We start from the raw sequence: 22,734 nt of genomic DNA on the forward strand, positions 1-22,734 counted from the left end.
AGTTTACCGAGGTCGCCTTTCGGTCACATATCAACTCACATGCACTGGCCCTACTCACATGCACAGCCCTACTGTAACAGACAGCGTGTGTGTCAGAGTACAGTAGGTTATGGTAGACATGGCTGTGCATTTAACCCATAGTCAGGGGGGAACCAACCGGCAGCAGGATGTGCAAAGTCATACTTTCCGAAACCCTTCCACCCAAACCCACCCACACACACACACACACACACACACACACACACACACACACACACACACACACACACACACACACACACACACACACACACACACACACACACACACACACACACACACACACACACACACACACACACACTGTGCAGAACCATATGACCACAGTCACAAACAGGCTTACTTTCCAGTAGCGTGAACTCACATCTGTTTCCTGACAACAATAATGGTTTCAGATGTGTTAGACTATATAAGGCCAGCTAACAGGTGTCTGCAGCAGGGCAGGGCAGCCATGGAGAGAGAGAACCATGAATCTCAATAATAAAATGACCTCATACTCAACGGGAAGAATGAGGAAGACTGTTTCAAGGATAACAATTACTCCCACACTCACCATTACATCTGTTTGCACATTTCCTTCACTAATGTGCATGGCCACTGGTAGTGCTAAATGTGTGAGTGGGACGGATATTTAATGGGATTTACTGTAATCCCAGCACTACAAAGAGTTGTGGCATTGTAATGTATTTATTCTGAAGACTGTCTTTTGCACTGCAGAGAAATCACTTTATGTTACACAGAATACTAGAGGCTTAGAGCTAAGGTTTTGTTCTGGTTAAACAGTTGATGCAATCTTTGGTGGTTCTGTTTTCTTAAACTTTGTATTAGGGGAGATACTCCTCCCCCAAGACCACACACACACCTCTAGTTGTTTAATTTACAACACTCCAACACTGTATGTCTGTAAGAAACAGGTTGATGTAGTTATGATATGGTCTGAGGTTAGCACGGTGAGCGCACGTTTAGCTAACCACGCTCTAATTCTGGTTAGGCCGAGACAGGGCTGAAGAGCAGTGTCACTCATACCCTTCCGCCCACACACAAACTGACATTCACCTGCTAACAGCACACTTCACTACTGCTATAATTTACTATGAATGCCATGGTGTGTAAGCTGTACCAGGGATAATATAGCTGACACTTGTGTCCTGCCATGTGACAGGTGTGCAGTGTGAGGAAGGATATTAAGTGTCATTAAAGGGGGGGATGAGGATAGAGAGAGAGATGAACGAAGGAGAGCATGTGTTTTGCAGACTCATACAAAGCCACACACAGGTGCAGGTGAGGAGTGAGAGAGAAGAGGGGGGAGAAATAGAGAAAGGCAAACAGAGAAGTTCTGCAGACTCACATAAACCACATACTTCCTCACACACAGTAAATGTATACTCACTGACACAAGTGTGCACAAAGCCCCGCGTACGCACACATTTATTTGCAAAATCACTTATTAATAAAAACAAGTTTTTACAAACAAAGAGCCAGCCAGACATATAAACAGATATATTTTTTACATTGAATAAGAACTCAATGACAATTGTAAAAGCATTACATAAATAAATACATACTACAAATCAGGAGGAAAAAACATCATTTAAATGAGGTTCTGTTCACTAAATTGTCCATTGTCTTCCAACATTTTAGTTAGACTCTACCCTCATTATTGCCTTGATAAGAGAGGTAGTCCCGCTCTTTTCACTGTATCTCTCCTCCTCCTCTCTCTACTTCCCTATAGTATCTCTCCTCCTCCTCTCTCTACTTCCCTATAGTATATCTCCTCCTCCTCTCTCTATTTCCCTATAGTATCTCTCCTCCTCCTCTCTCTCTATTTCCCTATAGTATCTCTCCTCCTCCTCTCTCTATTTCCCTATAGTATCTTTCCTCCTCCTCTCTCTCTATTTCCCTATAGTATCTCTCCTCCTCTCTCTATTTCCCTATAGTATCTCTCCTCCCCCTCTCTCTCTATTTCCCTATAGTATCTCTCCTCCTCCTCTCTCTATTTCCCTATAGTATCTTTCCTCCTCCTCTCTCTCTATTTCCCTATAGTATCTCTCCTCCTCCTCTCTCTATTTCCCTATAGTATCTCTCCTCCTCTCTCTATTTCCCTTTAATATCTCTCCTCCTCTTCTCTCTATTTCCCTATAGTATCTCTCCTCCTCCTCTCTCTATTTCCCTATAGTATCTCTCCTCCTCCTCTCTCTATTTCCCTATAGTATCTCTCCTCCTCCTCTCTCTATTTCCCTATAGTATCTCTCCTCCTCTCTCTATTTCCCTTTAATATCTCTCCTCCTCCTCTCTCTATTTCCCTATAGTATCTCTCCTCCTCCTCTCTCTATTTCCCTATAGTATCTCTCCTCCTCCTCTCTCTATTTCCCTATAGTATCTCTCCTCCTCCTCTCTCTATTTCCCTATAGTATCTCTCCTCCTCCTCTCTCTATTTCCCTATAGTATCTCTCCTCCTCCTCTCTCTATTTCCCTATAGTATCTCTCCTCCTCCCTCTCTATTTCCCTATAGTATCTCTCCTCCTCCTCTCTCTATTTCCCTATAGTATCTCTCCTCCTCCTCTCTCTATTTCCCTATAGTATCTCTCCTCCTCCCTCTCTATTTCCCTATAGTATCTCTCCTCCTCCTCTCTCTATTTCCCTATAGTATCTCTCCTCCTCCTCTCTCTATTTCCCTATAGTATCTCTCCTCCTCCTCTCTCTATTTCCCTATAGTATCTCTCCTCCTCCTCTCTCTATTTCCCTATAGTATCACTCCTCCTCCTCTCTCTATTTCCCTTTAGTATATCATCTTTGTCTTATTTTCCACATTCCCTTCGTTGTCTCCTACATCACTTAAGGTCTTTGACAAACACCTTGGTGACATGGAAGCCCAGAAATGTCCTCTCCGGCTGCTCTTCATCCTCCTCTTCTTCCTCCCCATCGTAGCCCACCTCCCCCTGCAGCCTGTAGCCCAGCTTCCTGAAGAAGGCCTCTCCTACTGCAGAGGGGTAGGGGACGTGGGCGTAGATCCTCCTGGCCCCTGTCTGCCTCTCCCTCTGCTCCAGACTCTGGACCAGCAGTCTGCCGAGGCCCTCCCGGCGGTACCAGCAGCCCACCACCACCCTGCAGAACCTCCTCATCCCCAGACGACAGTCACCCTCCCTGGACACACAGCCCACGATCTCCCCCTCACAGTCCGCCACCCACACCTGCCCTGCTGCCTTCTCCCTCTCCACGTCTACGATCTCAGGAGACGAGTCTTTGTCCTTGTCCTCTGCCTTGGGTTTGGTCCTCCGTCTGGCCTTGCCCTTTAATGACAGATAATAATCAACTCTATTTGTGCACCAACTCAGCAAAAAGCACGAAAAGTCCAAATCTCCAAAACACCGTAGTAAAACTGAGCAATGCTTGTAACATCCACAACATACAGCACCTAAAGTCAAAGAAAAGGAAACCTACTTTAGCCGGTGGGGGTTTCCCACTGATCCTGCTATAGGGGTTGGGAAGGGTCTCATCCTGCGCCCCTCGGTAACTGCTCCCCACATAGTCCCAGTAGGGCCGGCTGGTGCCCAGCACTCCGGTGGAGCGTGGCATGGTGAACTTGAGGTAGACGATGAGCAGGAAGACAGGGATGATGAGGGCCAGGATGAAGGAGTGAAGGAAGCAGCGGAGGACAGAGGAGACGGTGGCCAGGAGTAGGAGGCAGACAGGACGAGTCAGGATGTGGAGGATCAGACGGTTTTCTGTTCCCTGACAACCCTCCTACAGAGAGAAAGAGAGGGAGGGAGGGACAAAGAGAGGGAGAGATAGGGGGGACGGAAGGGATGGGGACAGAGAGAGGGAGAGATAGGGGGGACGGAAGGGATGGGGACAGAGAGAGGGAGAGATAGGGGGGACGGAAGGGATGGGGACAAAGAGAGGGAGAGAGAGGGGGGACGGAAGGGATGGGGACAGAGAGAGAAAGTGAGTGAGTGATAACCTGAAAAAGTACTCTTACAAAATAAATGGTTCTTCAAAACGGTTCTCCTATGGAGACAGCCGAAGAACCCTATTAGGTTCCAGAGAGCACCTTTAATTCTAAGAGTGTAGAGACAGAGCATAACTCAGGCTTGAAGTGTGTGTGTGTGCATAACTTTAAGGATAAAACACACACCTTGATGATAGCTTTGACAGTCTCGATGTCATCTTCCCTCATTCTCCTCATTACCACCTGATCTAGCTCCAGCTTTACCATGTCTGGACTTCACACACACAGCAACACACACACACACCCTCACTCACGCACACCTCATACAGCAACACACACCGGTCTGCAAATATAGAAAATCTCATGGTCACATAATACATTGCTTTGTACAGATACACCATTTGGTTGAATTTTGCATATTTGATTACATGCAACACTACAATGACAATATACAGCGGAGTATTTACATTCTGGTTACCATAGTAGCTAAATGGTATAAAATCCTATTCAAGATGATGGGAATGTGGTGGGTTATATTTGATCCAGGGTATTTGGGGTTTGAGGCCATGACTCAGAAGGAAAAGAATCCATCCCTGTAACACTGTATAAGCAGCCTACATAGATACCTGGGCTGGTCTCAATTTGAATTGAACTCAGCCAATTCAGGAAGTTTTAAAACTTTTGAAATAAATTGCTTCTACTTTTCAGTTTATTGAGAAGTCATTGAAAATAAATGCCCTTTTTTCCATTATTGGATTGTAATTTTTTGTTAAGTTCCTGAATTGACAGATACACATTGAAAACACATGACATATAGTAAGGGGCAGACCCCTATGATATCCCTCTATAGGTGGCTGCTCTGTGCGACAAAGTAACAGCACGTTTGTTACTACAATGTAACAACCGATGCATCACACTGGCACAGGTTGATACAACGTGTCAGTTGTGACTGCAGTGGCGTTTCCTCCCAAAATCAAGCTAAAGAACGGGCGATTATTTGAGGGGGTCGGGAAAGGATTTGTCTATTGCATGGTCGCACTGCTTCTACAAGGCGTATCAACAACAAACAACGGGCCAAGAGGCTCCTTTAGGACAATGTCGGTCTTCTATGTACAATAAAATGTAGTTCGCAAATCAGTAATATGACAATTAAAAAGCAAACCAAAACACACGGTTTTCATATATTTTGAGCCTGTTGTAAACCCGTTGACATGTTTTAAATCCTTATATGGTATGTGGAGAAGGGTTATTCATGCGCAATGTCTATATAAACGTCGAATATTTTCGTTCAACCCGGTCGAACCTACCTCGCCTACCTTGCAAACGTGCAGCGTTGGACCAGCGCCAAATGCAGGGAAACGGATTTATATATTCGCTGTGTATTTATTCCTCAAAACGATTTTTCTTATGTTTGATTGAATGACTCGCAATACTTGCGTGGCCACCATGGCCACCTATTGCAAATGTTGTGTTACGTAGTTTTACGTTAACATTTACTGTCATGAATGCGGTCTCTACGCCATTTGCATAGCGAGTACCGGCGCTGCAGAAAATTGACTAACCTGCTACGTGAATGTGGTCAATCGCACTTTACGCAGTGCAGAACCCATTTCCCCTAATAAACTGGGATTGTCCGTTATTCTGAACTGATCCTCTTCATCTTTAGATAAAGGGACATATTTATATTTCCGAAATAAGAAAGGTGAATTAATCAACATTCATAAAAAAATATTATTAACAAATTTATTAATAATGACTATTTCCTAGTATGAATATTTATAGTGAAACCGAGCCAACATAGCCATCTATTCATCCACAAAAAAAACTCTTAGGTGTTTTATATCAACACTGTCAACATGACAGTTTAATTGAAACTCATAAGTCATTTGTTGAGGTCCCTCTTCATTAACAGTCAGTGAATGTAACTCTTCATGTTTCTGGCACCTTGGCATTGTTTCCTACAGTACTTTCTATAGTCTCTTTCTGAACCACCATACTCTCCTTTAGTTCAGTAGCTGGAAAAGGCCTCCACATCAAAAACACACTCACACACATTGCGCACACGCATATGTACATTCATGTGTGCACACACATGCACACGCCTTCACACACATTTCCTGACAGTGGTTGTTTGGTTTAGGTTTAAGAGAACTGAGAGTTAGGTGTAGGGCCATTCGTAGCTGTGTTTTCTCTTTCATTCGCTCCAGTCACTATTTCAATGCATTCCGCTGAGTTCCTGTCTTTTTCAGGCCTCTCAGTTATTCCACACCCTCTCTTTGCTTCACTCCTGTCTACAGTTACTCCTCCTTCCCCTCTGTCCATCCCTTCTCTTAGACTGCTGGTGCTAACCTCAATTATGACGATCCCCTCTCCTCCCTCCAGTTGAAAGATGCCCTCCATTGGCACCCTTCCCTCCCCTACTGCCCCACTGTAACTGTCCCCTTCTCCCTCCCCACCCCCTTCGCCTTGGATCAGGGCTATCATCTGCACACTCTCTCCAGACCCCTGACCCACCATCTTGTTCTCATCCCCCAGCTCAAACACCACCTCCTGCCCATTCAGAGGCATTAAGGCCTGGGGAGGCGAGCAGGAAAGTTCCAGGCTGTTGCTGGGGCCTTCTGGATAGCCACGGTCAGAAGTGGTCCGTTCTTCGCTCTGCGGCTCTGTTTGGAAGTGAAGCACAAACGACTCTCCCTCGCCACCATCCTCCCCTACTCGCCTTTCTCCTTCCCTCACTCCTCCCCATTCCTGTAGCAGGTTCAGTGACACCAGGCCTCCTTTCTCCTTCCCTCCCTCTCTCTGTCCTTCTCTCTCTCCCTCAGTCTGAAAGCGCAGCACGTATGACTCCCCATCCCCCTCTTTGCCCATTCCTCCTTGCTCCCCCTCCCCAGACCCCTCCCCTTCAAACTGCAACACGTAGGACCCTCCTCCCTCTCCTCCTATCTTTACCTCTTCCTTCTTCCTCCCTTCTTTCTGGAAGCAGAGGACATACTGTTCCCCTCTCATGTCCTGCTCAGTGGACTTGCCCAACTCTGGGGCGGTTTGGCGTTCCCCAACCCAGGCCACAGGGTCAGACGGCAGGGAGGACGGGGTAACCGTGGTAACTGAGTTAACTGTGGCAACCTTTAGGGGTCCTGAGGTAACAGTGACAGAGGTAGAGGAGGAGGGGGTAGAAACAGAGACAGAGGCTGTTGGTGGTGAGAAAGGACTTTGTGACTTGGCGGGTAAAGACGATGGCAATGATGATGTCATAGTGTTGGCAGCAGTTGCAGTAGCTGGAGTGACACTAGTTACATTACAGCTAGACACAGCTATTACATCCCCCGACTGACTGATGGGGGCTGTTGTCATGGTGACAGAGGTGGTTGTCGTAGAAACTGAGGTGGCAGTATTCCGACCTACAGCGGCTTTGGGTTTCCGTCCTCTCCTGGACCTGGCTGTCCGGGTACTTTTCCCTAAAATGGGCTTGTTCAGCATAGAGTTCTGGGAGGGAGTTGTTGTCTTAGCAACAGGGGGGTTGTTTACATTGTTGTTGGTGGTGGTGATGATAAACCTGGGCTGCTGTTGTTGCTGGGATATTGTCTGGAAATGTTGCATCTGGGTTTGGGCAGGGTTTAGAACTGTCTGGACCAATGGGAGGCCCTGTGGCTCCAGGGTGGGCTGGGGATTGGTCACTGTGGTGGGGACAAGAATCAGGCTGGGCTGGGTCCCATTGGTGGAGGGGCACTGTAGGAGGATGTACTGTGTCTGGGGGGGAGGCGGAGGGGGAGGAGGGGGGGCGGGGGCAGACAGGGGGATGAGCTGAAGCCCATTTGCTGTCTGGATCATGAAGTAGTTCTGGGAGGTGTTGGGGGGAATGTCCAGCGCAGGCTGAGACACGATCAGAGACCCAGAGTTCCCTGTGGTCTCTAGGGTGATGGGGTTTAGTAAGGTGGTGGTGGTTGTCACCCCTCCACCCCCTTTACCTGCCCCGCCCCCCTCCTTCCCCCCCACCCCAGCGTCCCTGGCCTCGGCCCCGTTCCCATGGGTCCTCATGTGCCTCTGCAAGTAGGACTGCATGACAAACTCCTTCCCACAGAAGGGACACTTGTAGTCCTTCCTGGAGGAGTGGGTTCTCAGGTGGAGCTGGAGATTGGAGGAGTGGGTGAAGCTCTTGTGACACTGGGCACACTGGAAGGGCCGCTCGCCTGAGTGGGTGCGTTCGTGCTGATGGAGAGAGGAAGGTAGGGAGGATGAGAGAAAGACAAAAGGGAGAGGAGAAAGTGTTTGTGACAGAGCGATACAGTACATTCGGAAGGTATTCAGATCCCTTGACTTTTTCCATATTTTGTTCTAAAATGGATTCAATTGTTTTTCCCCCTTATCAATCTCCACACAATACCCCACAATGACAAAGCAAAAACAGGTTTTTAGAAATGTGTGCAAATTTATAATTGAAATATCACCTTCACATAAGTATTCAGACCTTTACTCAGTACTTTGTAGATGCACCTTTGGCAGCGAGTCTTCTTGGATAGAACGCTACAAGCTTGACACACCTGTATTTGGGGAGTTTCTCCCATTCTTCTCTGCAGATCCTCTCAAGCTCTGTCAGGTTGGATGGGGAGTGTTGCTGCACAGCTATTTTCAGGTCTCTCCATAGATGTTAGATCGGGTTCAAGTCCGGGCTCCTGCTGGGCCACTCAAGGACATTCAGAGACTTGTCCCAAAGCCAGTCCTGCCTTGCCTTGGCTGTGTGCTTAGGGTCATTGTCCTGTTGGAAGGTGAACCAGCACCCCAGTCTGAGGTCCTGAGCACTTTGGAGCAGGTTTTCATCAAGGATCTCTCTGTACTTTGCTCCGTTCATCTTTCCCTCAAGCCTTAATAGTCTCCCAGTACCTGCTGTTGAAAAACATCCCCACAGCATGATGCTGCCACCACCATGCTTCATCATAGGGGCGGTGCCAGGTTTCCTCCAGATGTGACGCTTGGCATCCAATCTTGGTTTTATCAGACCAGAGAATCTTGTTTCTCATGGTCTGAGAGTATGAGAGTATTAGGTGCCTTTTGGCAAACTCAAAGCGGTCTGTCATGTGCCTTTTACTGAGGAGTGGCTTCCGTCTGACCACTCTACCATAAAGGCCTGACTGGTGGAGTGCTGAATAGATGGTTGTCCTTCTGGAAGGTTCTCCCATCTCCACAGAGGAACTCTGGACCTCTGTCAGAGTGACCATCAGGTTCCTGGTCACCTCCCTGACCAAGGCCCTTCTCCCCCGATTGCTCAGTTTGGCCGGGCGGCCAGCTCTAGGAAGAGTCTTGTTGGTTCCAAACTTCTTCCATTTAAGAATGATGGATGCCACTGTGTTCTTGAGGACCTTCAATGCGGCAGACATTTTTTGGTACCTTTCCCCGGATCTATGCCTCGACGCGATCCTGTCTCAGACCTCTACGGGCAATTCTTTCGACCTCATGGCTTGGTTTATGCTCTGACATGCACTGTCAACTGTGGGACCTTATATAAACAGGTGTGTGCCTTTCCATATCATGTCCAATCAATTGAATTTACCACAGGTGGACTCCAATCACGTTGTTGAAACATCTCAAGGATGATCAATGGAAACAGGATGTACCTGAGCTCAATTTCAAGTCTCAAAGCAAAGGGTCTGAATGTAAATGTCATATTTCATAAATATATTTTTAAAATAAATGAGCAAAAATGTCTAAAAACCTGTTTTTGCTTTGTCATTATAGGGTATTGTGTGTAGATTGATGAGGGAAAAATGTAATTTAATGCATTTTAGAATAAGCATGTAACGTAACAAAATGTGGAAAAAGTCAAGAGGTCTGAATACTTTCTGAATGCATTGTGTATATATAGAGAGATGGAGCGAAGGAGCAACTGTACACAATATCATGAGAATCGTAGCATCGGCCATAGCAGAGCATTCTGTGCTGACCTGTTTGAGGTTGGAGGTCTGTGAGAAGGACTTGGAGCAGATGGGACAGATGTGAGGGCGCAGGCCAGAGTGGAGCTGACTGTGTCTCCTCAGACAGCTGCTGTTTTTGAAGGACTTGCCACACTCCTGACACACGTAGGGTCGCTCGCCCGTGTGCTGGCGCAGGTGGTACTGGTAGTGGGAGCTCCACTTGAAGGTGAGCTGGCAGTAGGGGCACTGGAACGCTCGCACACCTGTATGCACCTGGAGAGGAGGGGGGGGGGGGGATCAGTCAGAAAATAACTGAATACGGCCTGGATTCTTCTGAAAGTACAGGTACATTCAAAAGGTTGAACAAGAAAAGCAGGTCATAAAGTGCTATAATGCAGCAGTGCCACTGTTCTGCACATTGTGACAAATGCCATAAGCTGCGTTCAGACAGGCTCCCAATTCTGATCTTTTTTTCTCACTAATTGGTCTTTTGACCAATCACATCAGATCTTTTCACATCACATATTTTTCAAGGCTGATCTGATTGATCAGAGGACCAATTAGTGAAAAAAAGATCAGAATTTGGCTGCCTGTCTAAACGCAACCTTCGTGAGATAGAAATGGACGGATGCGTCTTACCCTCTGGTGTATGGAGAGCAGTGAGGACCTCTTGAAGCTCTTGCCACACTCTGTGCAGCGGTAGGGTCTCTCTCCTGTGTGGTCCCTCATGTGGTACCTCAGACCTGACGAGCCCTTGAAGGTCTTCCCACACTCAGAGCAACGGTACGGCCTCTCTGTACCGTACCCACAGGGACGAGGAGAGGGAGAATGTTACATAGACTTCTTTTCTTTTCTTCCAGGTCATTTCATGAGCAGCAGTAAGTTAGGCTCTGTTACTGTCAAGGTATCTCACGTTTAAAGGTATTTTCTATCAAAATGCCAAAAGAAAAAGACTAACTCACCATTGTTCCCCCCAGCAGTCCTACTAGCTGCTCCTCTCCTCTGGCCCTTGACCACTGCTCTGCTGGATGCCTTCACCACCTCCCTGTCCCCCTCCTCGGTCACAGCCATCAGGCGGACGTGGATGTCCCCCTGGGTGTCCTGGTGCTGGTCCCCCTGGCTGGGGGAGGAGGGCAGGGGCAGGGAAAGGGACAGGGACGCGGGGCAGACGATCTCCGCCTCAGCCTCGGCCAGGAGGCGCTGCTCAGGGGTGTGGGAGTGCTGGTGGGTGAGCAGGGAAGAGAGGAGAGTGAAGGAGCGGTCGCATGCAGAGCAGCTGAACTGGGAGCGAGACTGGGAGGGAGAGAGGGAGTGGACCTGGAAAGGGAGCAGAGGGAGAGAAAAAGATTTGGGAAGAGAGAGGGTCATCAAAACAGACTATTTATAGATCAGAAAACGTCAGCTTTACAGACACCAAGGAGTAGATCAGTTCACACTAATCAAAGTGTAGATTACATCACACATTCCAGAGTTCCAACTTGTAATACAGCTGGAGGGGCTTTCTACTAATGCATCCAATGGAACTGTCTGCGAGAGGCATACCGCCCGGGAGCTGCATGTGGATATGACAGCTCTCAAACAAAAGCAATGATATGCTATGCTATTGTCGGTTATCGCAGGTTAATGCTTAACTGATTGAATCTAGGCCCAAGTTAGACGAAGTAGAAACAGACTGGCATCCAGGAAAGAGACCTAATGTCATAGTAGTGAGGATGTGCAGCCCACCAGCTGATTGGTACCTGTGCCAGGTGTCTGTTGAGCCCTCCGCTGGTCTTGAAGCTCTTCCCGCAGTAGGCACACTCTGTGCCCATTCCTGGACCTGTTGTGTTACCCCCTGTCTCCACGCTGTCTGTGGGGATCTGAGCCCCCACTGTGAAGCTCTGCAGCAGGTCAAACTGGGCCTGGGTAGTCCCCATATTCTGACATGGGACACAACACTATTAGGCCAGAGTCATTGCACTACAACATCACAGCAGTCATATTAGCTGATATATTGACCTAGGGGGTAGAGTAAGAAACCAAATATTGATCATGAATGGATGAATCTGGAGTGACCCTAAAACAGAGCCTTAGGGGTAACCTCCCCAGGCTGAGACAAGAGTCCTACTACTTACCCCTCCGTCCACTCCCTCAGTCAGTCCCAGTAGTTCAGCAGTAGTGTGTCCGTTCTCTGCTGCTGCCGTTGTCTCCACCACCTCCTCAAAGTCAGCCAGCAGATGCCCCACCCCTCCCTCTCCCCCCTCCCCCACCCCGCTGCCCCCCTCCTCCCCGGGGCCCAGGTGCATGTCCTGGTGGTCCTCTAGCTCTGTCCGTGTGCTGAATGTCTGACTACAGCTGCCACAGCTGTACAGCAGCACACTGGCGCCCGACTCCGTGCTCATGTGCACTTCTGTCCCGATGGCCCTGGATGTGCACACGCCCCCCTGGGTGGGGGTGAGGGTGAGATGGGGCAGGAGATTCTGGTGACCTGACGATAGGAACACCTCCCCGACCCCCACCCCCACCGTGGCCTCCTGGCTCAACAAGCCCATGTCCGTCAACATTTGTGATGTCATGTCCTCCCCCACTATCACTTCCTGTATCTCATCCCCCATGTTGTCTCCCCCTGTCCCCCCCCCCTTTCCTTCACCAGTGTGACTTTGAGAATTCCGGTGCAGGGCCAGATTGGACGAGTGTGTGAAACTGCGTCCACACTCTCCACAGATGTAGGGCCTCTCTCCTGTGTGGATTCTCATGTGTTGTCTGAGGTTGGTGGACTGGGTGAAGGCCTTGGTACACACGGTGCACACGTAGGGTTTCAGACCCAGGTGAACGTTCTTGTGTCGGCGCAGGCTGCTGGAGTTCTTGAAGGCCTTGGGGCAGCTGTCGCAGGGGTAGGGGCACTCGCCCGTGTGCTGGCGCAGGTGGTACTGGTAGTGGGAGCTCCACTTGAAGGTGAGCGGGCAGTAGGGGCACTGAAAGGTCCGCAGGCCTGTGTGGACGCTACGATGGACCTGGAGACATGCACAAGAGAGAGGAGTACGTCCGTGACTGGTCCCTTAACCCAAAAAAGAGCCTTTTAATACTGTAACATTCAACTTTTTAAAGTTAAAAAGTTAACACATTTTTACCACAAAATGGGGGAACCACTACTGCCCATTGTTTCTCACCTGGAGCAGAGAGGAGCGTTTGAAGGCTTTGTCACAGTCGTCACACTTATAGGGCTTCTCCCCTGAATGAGACCTGCACAGAAAAAACAAACAAGAAAACAGACAATCTACTGACCCTTCAATGGATCTACAGGGACATCATACCAGCTACAGAAAGAATTCCTGCTTGTATTGATTATTCCACTAGTTTCCACAGCCCTAAATAGACTCACATTATATTGTTCACGTCACCTTTCCCTCATTTGGTTTATTGTGACAGAACTAAACAGATGAAAACAGATGGACACAAGGAGAAGAATACTCTTCATAAAGTGAGACGTGTGTTATAAGCTGCAAGCATTTCTATAGCTAACTTTCACTGTGCCAGTCCCCCTCTATCTCCCTCCCGGCAGTACCTCTGGTGGTACAGGAGGGCGGAGGAGCCCTTGAAGGCCTTGGGGCAGAGGTTACAGCGGTAGGGTCTCTCGTTGTTGTGGCTGCGCTGGTGGTGGGCCAGCCTTGAAGACCACTTGAAGCTCTTGCCACAGTCCAGGCACTGGAACGGGTGCTCAGGGTGCTCCTGGAGATGGGGCGCAGCCAGGACCGATGACGTCACCATCTGCACCCCTACCCTGGTTAGCACTATATCCTCATTCCCCTCCACCATCCCTTTCTCCCCATCCACTTCTTCCCTCCTTTCCCTGTCCTCCTCCCCTTCTCCTGATCCCTGCAGCGATGGGAAGGGAGAGAGGGAGGAGGACGATTGAGGGGGTAATAGTTCCGCTTGGACCACTTGAGTGGCCACTGAGTTTGCCATCTTGAGGCAAAACACGATTAAGGAATAAAAGGTTGTATGTTTGGTATTAATGTAAGTGTGTGTATTAGTGTTGGTGGAGCTGTGTCTCTTCTTTCCCGGTTTAATTCATTGCTGGTGGAAAGGTTCCTTCAGCTGATGTGACTTTGTTCCTCAGTGTGTGGAAACAACAGCTGAGCTGATGTAGTGTGTGGTCTCCTTTCTTAAGAGTAGGACTGTAAAATAAAACACAACGTATTTATTAATGACACAAGGTCCAGGAACTTACACCAAAGCAACATTAACTATTGATCTCCATCTACAATTATTCAAAAATCTACAAATAATAAAGTCGGCCAAAAGGCTGACCCGTCTATCCCTTTAAATCCCGCCTCCTCCCGACCCCTCCCTCCTTCTTCTTCTTATTTCTCCCCTCCCTCCTCCCTGGCCGTCTTTCTGTTTATACGCGTCTATCCCTGATGAGCGTGTGCGAAAAAGATCGGTTTCTCCAAGCTAAAAGGCAGAAAACAAATGCTACCTACCCTATGATGTTAACTATAAGCAGAAAATGTTACAGATGCCGCCTTCAATGCCTCCTCTGCTACTGGCCTGCGAATCTATAAGCCTTCGTCCGTGCGTCATTCTTCGCTATATAATGTTTGATAGGAATGGTGCGTTAGTAATATTGCAACAACTACTCACCTAGTATCATTAACTCATGGCTAATGCTTTTGTTGATATTGTCAAAAGGGATTGAGACTCGCAGTGCTACTCCATACAACCTTAACAATAAACCTGAGCACAAACTAACTAGCTAGCTAGTAGTCACCCACCCGCTGCCGCCTCCCAACAACGACGATCGCTATAGGCTGGGTCTAGCCCCGAATGCACCACTGCCATTGGGTAAGAGCTTCAACAGTCAAGTCTTATCTGTAGATCTGTTAAAAAATATAAATATAATACTGTACTAACTTGTGATTTAGTACTTGAATTCACATATTGTTTGAATGTTAACCCCAAATATAAAAAGGCTTTTTATAGGTTAATTGGAAACGGGTTTATGAACTCTGTGCTTGTTGCAATGCCTGATGGTTAATGTAGGAAAGGACCCTTAGTGTGTGGTGATGGAGGAGACACAGGAGGATGGTGAATGATGGAGGGAAATAAAAAAAGAGAGCATGATGTGTAGGCCTACCTAAAGATGACAAAGTAACATGAAAAGCCCATCTCATTGTGCATGTTCTTTATTAACTTTTTTATTTTCAAGGCACACATTTCACATTTAGGCCAATCAGTCAGTCTGTGTGCTGGAGACCCCAAGCACAAGGTTTTACACAGCGTTCAGGCATGGTACTACAATGATTTCAACATCGATGATAGCAATGATAATGGTAATTATGAATAAAAACAGTATAAAAGTACAAAAACAACAGGAGACTTGCTCCTCTGCAGCACAAATAAATAGTTCCACCAAAGTAACTTAAATAAATAGTAAATACTGTCACAAAATACTAGAATAGAATAATATTGATATTGCGACAAAATGATAGGGATAGCATTGACAGAGTATTTTACATTTATATCATAGAAAACTATACTACACAATTGTATACAACAATTTACATTATTGTACAAGTATGTACAACTGTGCAGAACCGTAGTATCACAATACATAGTATTTTAAGGCATGGGGTGTTTTTTTCATTTCTTATTTATGTCACTAAAACGCTCAAACATTATGTGTACCAAGGCACAGATTCAGGATCAGCTGACTCAAAAGGCTAATCCTAACAAATTTGTGCAAAGAGATTAGATCAGGTCCTAGATCAGTGCTTAGCAACAGGGCATATTCATAAACCTTTAGATATACCACCTGTTATTTATCCATGTGGGACACAGCCACTTATAGCAACTAAACCCATGGAAAAACGATCTACCCTCCTATGTTGTGTTGACATCCTGATTGAGGCATGGTTCATAATTCTCTTTCTTAACAGTTTACAAAACCAAACAGGTGGCACATTTAACATGTTCAGAAGATTCTATGAGTAACCCTAAATCTACAAGGTAAAGAACAGCACTGTAAGAAAGATACATGTAGGCTCTCCCAAGATATGCTTGCTACAAGCCAAGTATGTTTGCTACATCTACTGGCGGAAATAGGCTACTCTGTGTAAAGAGAGACAGGTTAAATAGTTGAAAATACAATCCATATCATTAGAGACTGCAAGAAGTCAGGAAGTGCTACGGTGTGGTCTCCTTGTTTAGTTTGGGAGGAAGGGTAGAGCGAGAACAAAATAGGAGTATTGACAAGGTACAAGGAATTAAATTCACAACAATAAAGTAAAATGATATGTGACACGTTACAAAATCAAATAAATAATGACATCAAATAAATAAGTAAATAAATAAATAAATACATAAATAACACAGTCAGGAACAAGGTATTTAAGAGAGAGGATGGGGTGGCAGTGACGTGTTTGTGAATATTGGAGACCATTACTGGTTGTGATAGTGTGAATATGGTGGATCCTCATAGGCTGTAGTTTGAATATGGAGGTCTCTCATTGGCTACAATGAGGATGGAGGGTCAGTGACAACAGTGCAAGGTTGTAGTGTGGTTATCTTGAATCCTCATTGGCTGTAGTGTGGATTTCTCAGATCGTCATTGGTGGTAGTGTGGATTTCTTGGATAGTCATTGGCTGTAGTGTGGATTTCTTGGATCGTCATTGGCGGTAGTGTGGATTTCTTGGATAGTCATTGGCGGTAGTGTCGATTTCTTGGATCGTCATTGGCGGTAGTGTCGATTTCTTGGATCGTCATTGGCGGTAGTGTCGATTTCTTGGATCGTCATTGGCGGTAGTGTCGATTTCTTGGATCGTCATTGGCGGTAGTGTCGATTTCTTGGATCGTCATTGGCGGTAGTGTCGATTTCTTGGATCGTCATTGGCGGTAGTGTCGATTTCTTGGATCGTCATTGGCGGTAGTGTCGATTTCTTGGATCGTCATTGGCGGTAGTGTCGATTTCTTGGATCGTCATTGGCGGTAGTGTCGATTTCTTGGATCGTCATTGGCGGTAGTGTCGATTTCTTGGATCGTCATTGGCGGTAGTGTCGATTTCTTGGATCGTCATTGGCGGTAGTGTCGATTTCTTGGATCGTCATTGGCGGTAGTGTCGATTTCTTGGATCGTCATTGGCGGTAGTGTCGATTTCTTGGATCGTCATTGGCGGTAGTGTCGATTTCTTGGATCGTCATTGGCGGTAGTGTCGATTTCTTGTATCGTCATTGGCTGTAGTGTCTTTCTTGGGTCGTCATTGGCTGTAGTGTGGATTTCTTGGATCATCATTGGTTGTAGTGCCGGTTGAAGCTAGTAGATCCCCATTGGTTGTAGTGGGGATTCTGTGTATCCCTATAGACTATAGCACTTCAGGAATCATCATTGTACTGCAGACATTTTGGACTTTGTACTGAGCACTGAGAACACTCGTTGGGCCCAATCACAGAAGAGTCTGAACTGTAGTAGCAGCTCCTGGGAAGACTGTAACACATCAAACTGGGAGGGGGGAGGAGGCGGCATCGAGGGAGAGGGAGGAGAGAGACGCTGAGCATCAACTCTCATCATCTGAGGAGAACGGTGAGAGAGGGAGGGATGGTTTATATTTCCTGTCTGAAGTGCTAGGCTAGACTAATGTTCCTCCCATCCAAGGAATGTGATGCAACAGGCCTTAATGTAATGATTGAAACTGAGTGCAAGAACTGCAGAGTTATACCATTATTAGATCATCACACAGTGTAAGAACAGTAGAATGATCTGATAAAATCTCATATGTATAATATATCCAAATGATATAAATGTACTAAGCTGCATACTGTATCAGCCATATTAGTGTTGAACAGAGCAGTTACCTGATGCTCTAGCATGCTGGTGAGAGACTTGATGAGTGACATCATCTGTCCCAGTTTAGGGAGAGCAGGGTGGTGGTGTTTCCTTGACGCTCTGCTCAACCAGGCAAAATGGTGCTCAAACGACTTCAGGTCCGCGTGGAGCTGAGAGAGAGTGGGTCTCATCTGGAGGAGAGAAGAAGAGGGAGGGGGGCAGGGTGGTGAAGAAAGAGCGATTTAGTATCAATGTCTGGGACATGAAATGTCTGGGCCTTCATCTGGAAGGCAGAAGGACAGACACACACAACGTAAAAGACATTTACCTCAAGGGAGTTGATGTCACTGGCCCTGTTGTTCATTAGTGGCAGGGACTTAAATCTATGCTGTTCTGGGTCTGTCTCGAACGCATGTTCCTTCTGCAAGAAAAACGGACAAAACAACATGCTACGTCAGTCAACTATATCCTCACAAATTTGCACATCCTCACAAGCGTCACGTAAGTATAAGGAAAGTATTGCTCCAGCAGCACCGAGATCAGATGACTGTCTGGTCTGGCCAGGACTAGAGACCCTAGCTTTCCCTGAGAAAAGTCGGGTCAGGGAGAGTTCACCCACATCGTAACCCCGAAAACGTCAACAATAAGAGCAAGTGGCCTGAAACCACAGGATGTTTTCTACTGGGAGAGGAGGAGAACAACATATGATGTGACTTAGAGAGCTCCGAGCGGGATAGACAACAGAGCTGCAGGGAAACTCCAGGATCGCAGCTATTAAAAAGTCTGAGATGACGTATTGCTGTGTAGTAATGTGTGTACAATCCCCAGAGTCTGTTTTCACTCCTCACAGCCACCACTAGGGGGAGACAGACCACATCACAGCAGACTCGGGGTGGGGGGGCGGCACTGCTACTGGCTACTATATCTCTGTGGGTCCTTAACAGGTGAAGAAGTGATTTATGAGTAGAAAGTAAATGACTGAGAATGACGTGAAGCAGGACAGTGACTGATGCCATGTGCATCAGAGCACCAATCAGTGGAGAAACATAACAGCATTAGGAAAACATGATGGATGGTGGTACACAATGGGTTGTGTACACTTAATGCTTCCTCATGCTATTGTGGTGTTCTGTCCTCATTGTGCTTTTACCATCGTGTTTTGCTATTATTGTTGTTGCTATTGTTGATTTCCCATCGCTCTCTCATCCCCCCTCACTCACTTGCTTGCTTCTATCTTTTACAAAAGACCACTAATGTTTGGCTTAAAGTTTTGTCTTTCATAATTAATCCAATCCCACCCCTCTTATCCCTTTCACCCCTCTTTGGGTTATTTCTCCTGCTTTCCTCTCTACCTTCTCTCTTACACCCTGTTACACACACACACACACACACACACACACACACACACACACACACTGGTGACCACTTCTCATGCACCTCTCTCTGATCTCTTTATCTGCTCAGTCTCAGCATGTAATTCTCTTATCCTCCCTTTCTCGTTCTCTCCATCATGACCTCACTCAACTGAACCTTGCCCCCCCCAACAATCTTCCTGAATGCAAATACTGGAATGTGATAAATCTCTGTGATTTTTATCAGGTCACTTTGCTGTGGCGACCAAAAACCAAACACTAAACACCACACCTACACAACTATTTACAGCACCCTCAATGCACACACACACACTTGAAAACGCACAACAGACATGTAGAAACATTACACAGACACACACACAGTTGTATTGCTTTTTTGCAGGGACTTTCCATTGTCTCCAATTCTATTTTTCTTTCCTAGCCTTGACCCCTGTTTAGTGGAACTCCGCACAAGAAGAAAAGAAACCAAAAGAAATGCTTCATGTCAGTGAAAAACAAACACAACATTTTGTCAAAGCAGCATATTGCCATTGCTGTGCAGAGTTCTCTTCTTTGATAGCTACTTCCTCATCTAGCCCCCATACTACACTATTGCTATAGCACTGTGTCCTCATACAGAGATACTACACACACACACACACACACACACACACACACACACACACACACACACACACACACACACACACACACACACACACACACACACACACACACACACACACTGAACAATCCTCCTGCCAGAGACTAGAGAGTGTAACTATTTTCAGTTTTGTTTCTTAAACAAATGTGGTTTCTGATTTACATCATATAAAAATAGAATGAATAACCAAAGATAAGGATATGTTCTGGTTCACCTGTTCAAACACATTGCTTACAGGACACTTCCAGCACATCTGTAGGCCAAACGTACACAGCAATCATTTCCATTTCAATACAAACTCCCCAGCCGCTTTTACTTGGGCATCGAGATTAGAACAACTTCAGGAAACAGCACCAGATAAGCAACAGGTGCCAATCCACATTCCATTTCCTCACAGCTAATAAACAGAGTTAATCAGTTCCAGAAATAACTATTACCGGTAGTTACTTTCTATTCTCTTTGAGTGTGTTTCTACTCCAGGTATAAGATGTCCATAGGCACAGATCTAGGACCAGCGTACCTACCCCCAATCATAACCCTTAGCATTAACACTAAACTGACCTGAAATCAGTGTCTAGAGGCAACTTTCTCCTACTATGAGCGCTCCATCAGGCCCTGTGGTATCAGGTGACCATTCAGACCAGGACGTTGAGTCAGATCTCCCCACGGTCAGTCGGCCCTCCAGTTGGTTTTGTCTGGATTAAGGCTGACCTCACATAGTGACATATCTACTGACACTTGCCCTGACTGTCCTTCTCACACAGCTAAGGGACTCTTAATACACTGGCTGACACAACACAAGCAGGTTAACGTAGCCAGGAGAATAAGACGTCTAAGTCAACTGTCCAGAGTTGTATTGCGTCACGGTCTGGGAGAGTGAGGCAGAAGGAGCAGGGCTTCTTATGACTGTTCTATGCAATCACTATGGCACTATAGTAGTCATTAAGGGGTCATAAAGGTGAGCTATTGGACAAAAACTTCAGCCAGTCTCTTTTCATGTGCCTCAGGTAACTGGTCATGGCATGATCACCACCACACAATCAATACAGTACCCACATCAGTATAGCAATCTCCCCATCATGACATCAGAAGTGAGTACAGTACCATTCCACTCACCAATAGATCTGCTGTGATCTGCCTCAGATTCTTCGTCTGATTGGCCAATCTATCCAGTTCGTGCACGACGTTCAGCCGCCGGTAGGGGGCGGGGACGGCAGACGTAAATAAAGGAAGCTGGGCCAATAGCAGCGAGAGCAGCAGAGAGGAGGAGGAGTCGACAAGCACTGCAGGGTGGGAGGAAACGGAAGCAATTATTAGGTTTATATGACCGCAGAGAAGCGCTGTCATGTCGATATAATGATAATGACCTCGGGGTACGGCTGTCAACTCTCCAGAGATATTGCACCATAATGTAAACATAAACCCAGACTTGGCAGTGGAATCCTTCAGAGTTGCACAAAGCCAGCAGAGTCATGTTTTCACAGGTTGAATCAAAATCTATCCAAATCATTCAATCCCATGACTCATAATATCATTAACAATAACAACACCTTCACAGTTATCGACTTTCCTGAATGCCTCTAATTGTCACACCTGCAATATCACACATCAGTTGTTGGATGTGACCAGAGTCCTAAATGCAAATCACTTGCCCTAAATCATTACATGCTATGACACACTATAATATTATGTTGATCTCCTTCACAATTATCGACTTTCATGAACGCCTCCAAATGTCACACCTCCAATAGTATACATCAGTTGTTGGATGACATGCATTACACAGCCTAACCCAAGACAGTTCTGTAACAGTAAGCTCATTCATTCCTTCTCTTTCAAGTTCAAATACAAGGTAAAGAATGTCCCAATTGCTGCTGAAATGATAAATGCCTGTGTAATTACAGGAGAACCACAAGAAGCACAAGCCAGGACTCAGGAGCGCATCACTCCTTGTTCAAACTTTAACCACCTGCTGGTATAAGACGTCAGTGTCTAGGCTTCTTGAAACAAATGGATCACTCAGTGGTCACTGAACATGGCAATGCTTAGCTGCAATTAAGTAACATTTGCATGCTCAGAAATTGCATTTGAATATGGAATAGCCCAATCAATGATCATACCCTCAGAATCTTGTCAGCATATTATTATGCCAACATATTGGACATAGACTTAACTACACAAGACACGTCAGAGAGAAAGGATGATAAGAAGAAAATTAAGAAAACATTGAAAGAATAATGGCTTTGGGAAAAAAACAAATCAAAGGCACTTACATTTCATATTTGTTCGTGTCCAAGAAATAAATGCACGACTTGCAGTAAATAAATAGTTAAAATAATGTAAGAAAATTAATAAATAAATCGAACTCCGGAAATTGTCACGTGCTCCAGTTTCTTCTGCCTTTCACACTCCGCGAAAAGAGTGGAGGCAAGAGATTGCAGAAGAGGAAAAGAACGAGAGAATGAATGAATGAAAAAGTAGAGGAATGAGGGCGAACAATCCAATAAAGAAATAAAATACAATGCCTCCAAACTTTTTGTTCCGTAAAGTTTGAGTTTAGTTCTAGTAACGAACTGATAGTGACGATAGACAGACACGCAGACAAATGGTTAGGGAGGGATAGACGGATGAGTACAGAGAGAGGGACGCGAGCGAGCGTGTGTAAGTCAAATTTTCGCGCAGTGAAATGTTTAGGCTTGTTTTAAACGTCCTTTTATAAAGACTGGGCTGTATGACACATCGACTGAGTCACCGACATTCATTCATAAAAACACACGTGCTCCCTCTTTCCTCCTCCCCTCCCTCCCAGCGCTGTCTCTCCCTTAGCAAATTTTTCAAAATGTTCCGTTGTTTTTTCATTTTTTTCGGTCTGTATCACTTTCTCTCGTCCATCCTGTCCCTATCTCCAGTAGTCTACACTTCCTCCGTCGCATCCCGCTACCAATTTATCAGTCCATCTACCTCTATCTTTCCATCTCCAAATCTCTTCCCCCCTCTCTCTATCACTGCAGAAGTTTAAAAAG

General features: G+C 46.3%; 3 protein-coding genes across 4 annotated transcripts; all 3 read right to left on the reverse strand.

Annotated features, from left to right (window-relative positions):
* Window positions 1-1,429: 1,429 nt before the first annotated feature.
* On the reverse strand, window positions 1,430-5,620 carry LOC135521883 (probable N-acetyltransferase 14). Of its 2 annotated transcripts, none has more exons than XM_064947666.1 (4): window positions 5,305-5,620; window positions 4,175-4,331; window positions 3,481-3,783; window positions 1,430-3,329 (listed from the first exon to the last, which is right to left on the reverse strand). In XM_064947666.1, the coding sequence occupies exons 2-4, from the start codon at window positions 4,253-4,255 to the stop codon at window positions 2,871-2,873; spliced, it is 843 nt and encodes a 280-aa protein (XP_064803738.1). In that variant the 5' UTR covers window positions 4,256-4,331; window positions 5,305-5,620; the 3' UTR covers window positions 1,430-2,870. The 2 variants fall into 2 exon arrangements, with proteins under 2 accessions (XP_064803738.1, XP_064803737.1); XM_064947665.1 differs by having other exon boundaries at window positions 5,296-5,620.
* Window positions 5,621-5,717: 97 nt separating this feature from the next.
* On the reverse strand, window positions 5,718-14,653 carry LOC135521884 (zinc finger protein 729-like). The gene is made up of 9 exons (XM_064947667.1): window positions 14,518-14,653; window positions 13,439-14,051; window positions 13,044-13,116; window positions 12,009-12,887; window positions 11,634-11,813; window positions 10,857-11,211; window positions 10,534-10,688; window positions 9,925-10,167; window positions 5,718-8,194 (listed from the first exon to the last, which is right to left on the reverse strand). The coding sequence occupies exons 2-9, from the start codon at window positions 13,837-13,839 to the stop codon at window positions 6,131-6,133; spliced, it is 4,350 nt and encodes a 1,449-aa protein (XP_064803739.1). The 5' UTR covers window positions 13,840-14,051; window positions 14,518-14,653; the 3' UTR covers window positions 5,718-6,130.
* Window positions 14,654-15,060: 407 nt separating this feature from the next.
* Window positions 15,061-22,388, reverse strand: LOC135521885 (interleukin-11-like). Its single transcript, XM_064947668.1, has 5 exons — window positions 21,985-22,388; window positions 20,828-20,994; window positions 18,024-18,116; window positions 17,725-17,886; window positions 15,061-17,440 (listed from the first exon to the last, which is right to left on the reverse strand). Exons 1-5 carry the CDS (start codon window positions 21,989-21,991, stop codon window positions 17,255-17,257), a joined length of 615 nt encoding a protein of 204 aa, XP_064803740.1. The 5' UTR covers window positions 21,992-22,388; the 3' UTR covers window positions 15,061-17,254.
* Between the last annotated feature and the right edge of the window lie 346 nt (window positions 22,389-22,734).

This window comes from Oncorhynchus masou, chromosome 30, assembly GCF_036934945.1.
Source record: "Oncorhynchus masou masou isolate Uvic2021 chromosome 30, UVic_Omas_1.1, whole genome shotgun sequence".
Taxonomy (NCBI): domain Eukaryota; kingdom Metazoa; phylum Chordata; class Actinopteri; order Salmoniformes; family Salmonidae; genus Oncorhynchus; species Oncorhynchus masou.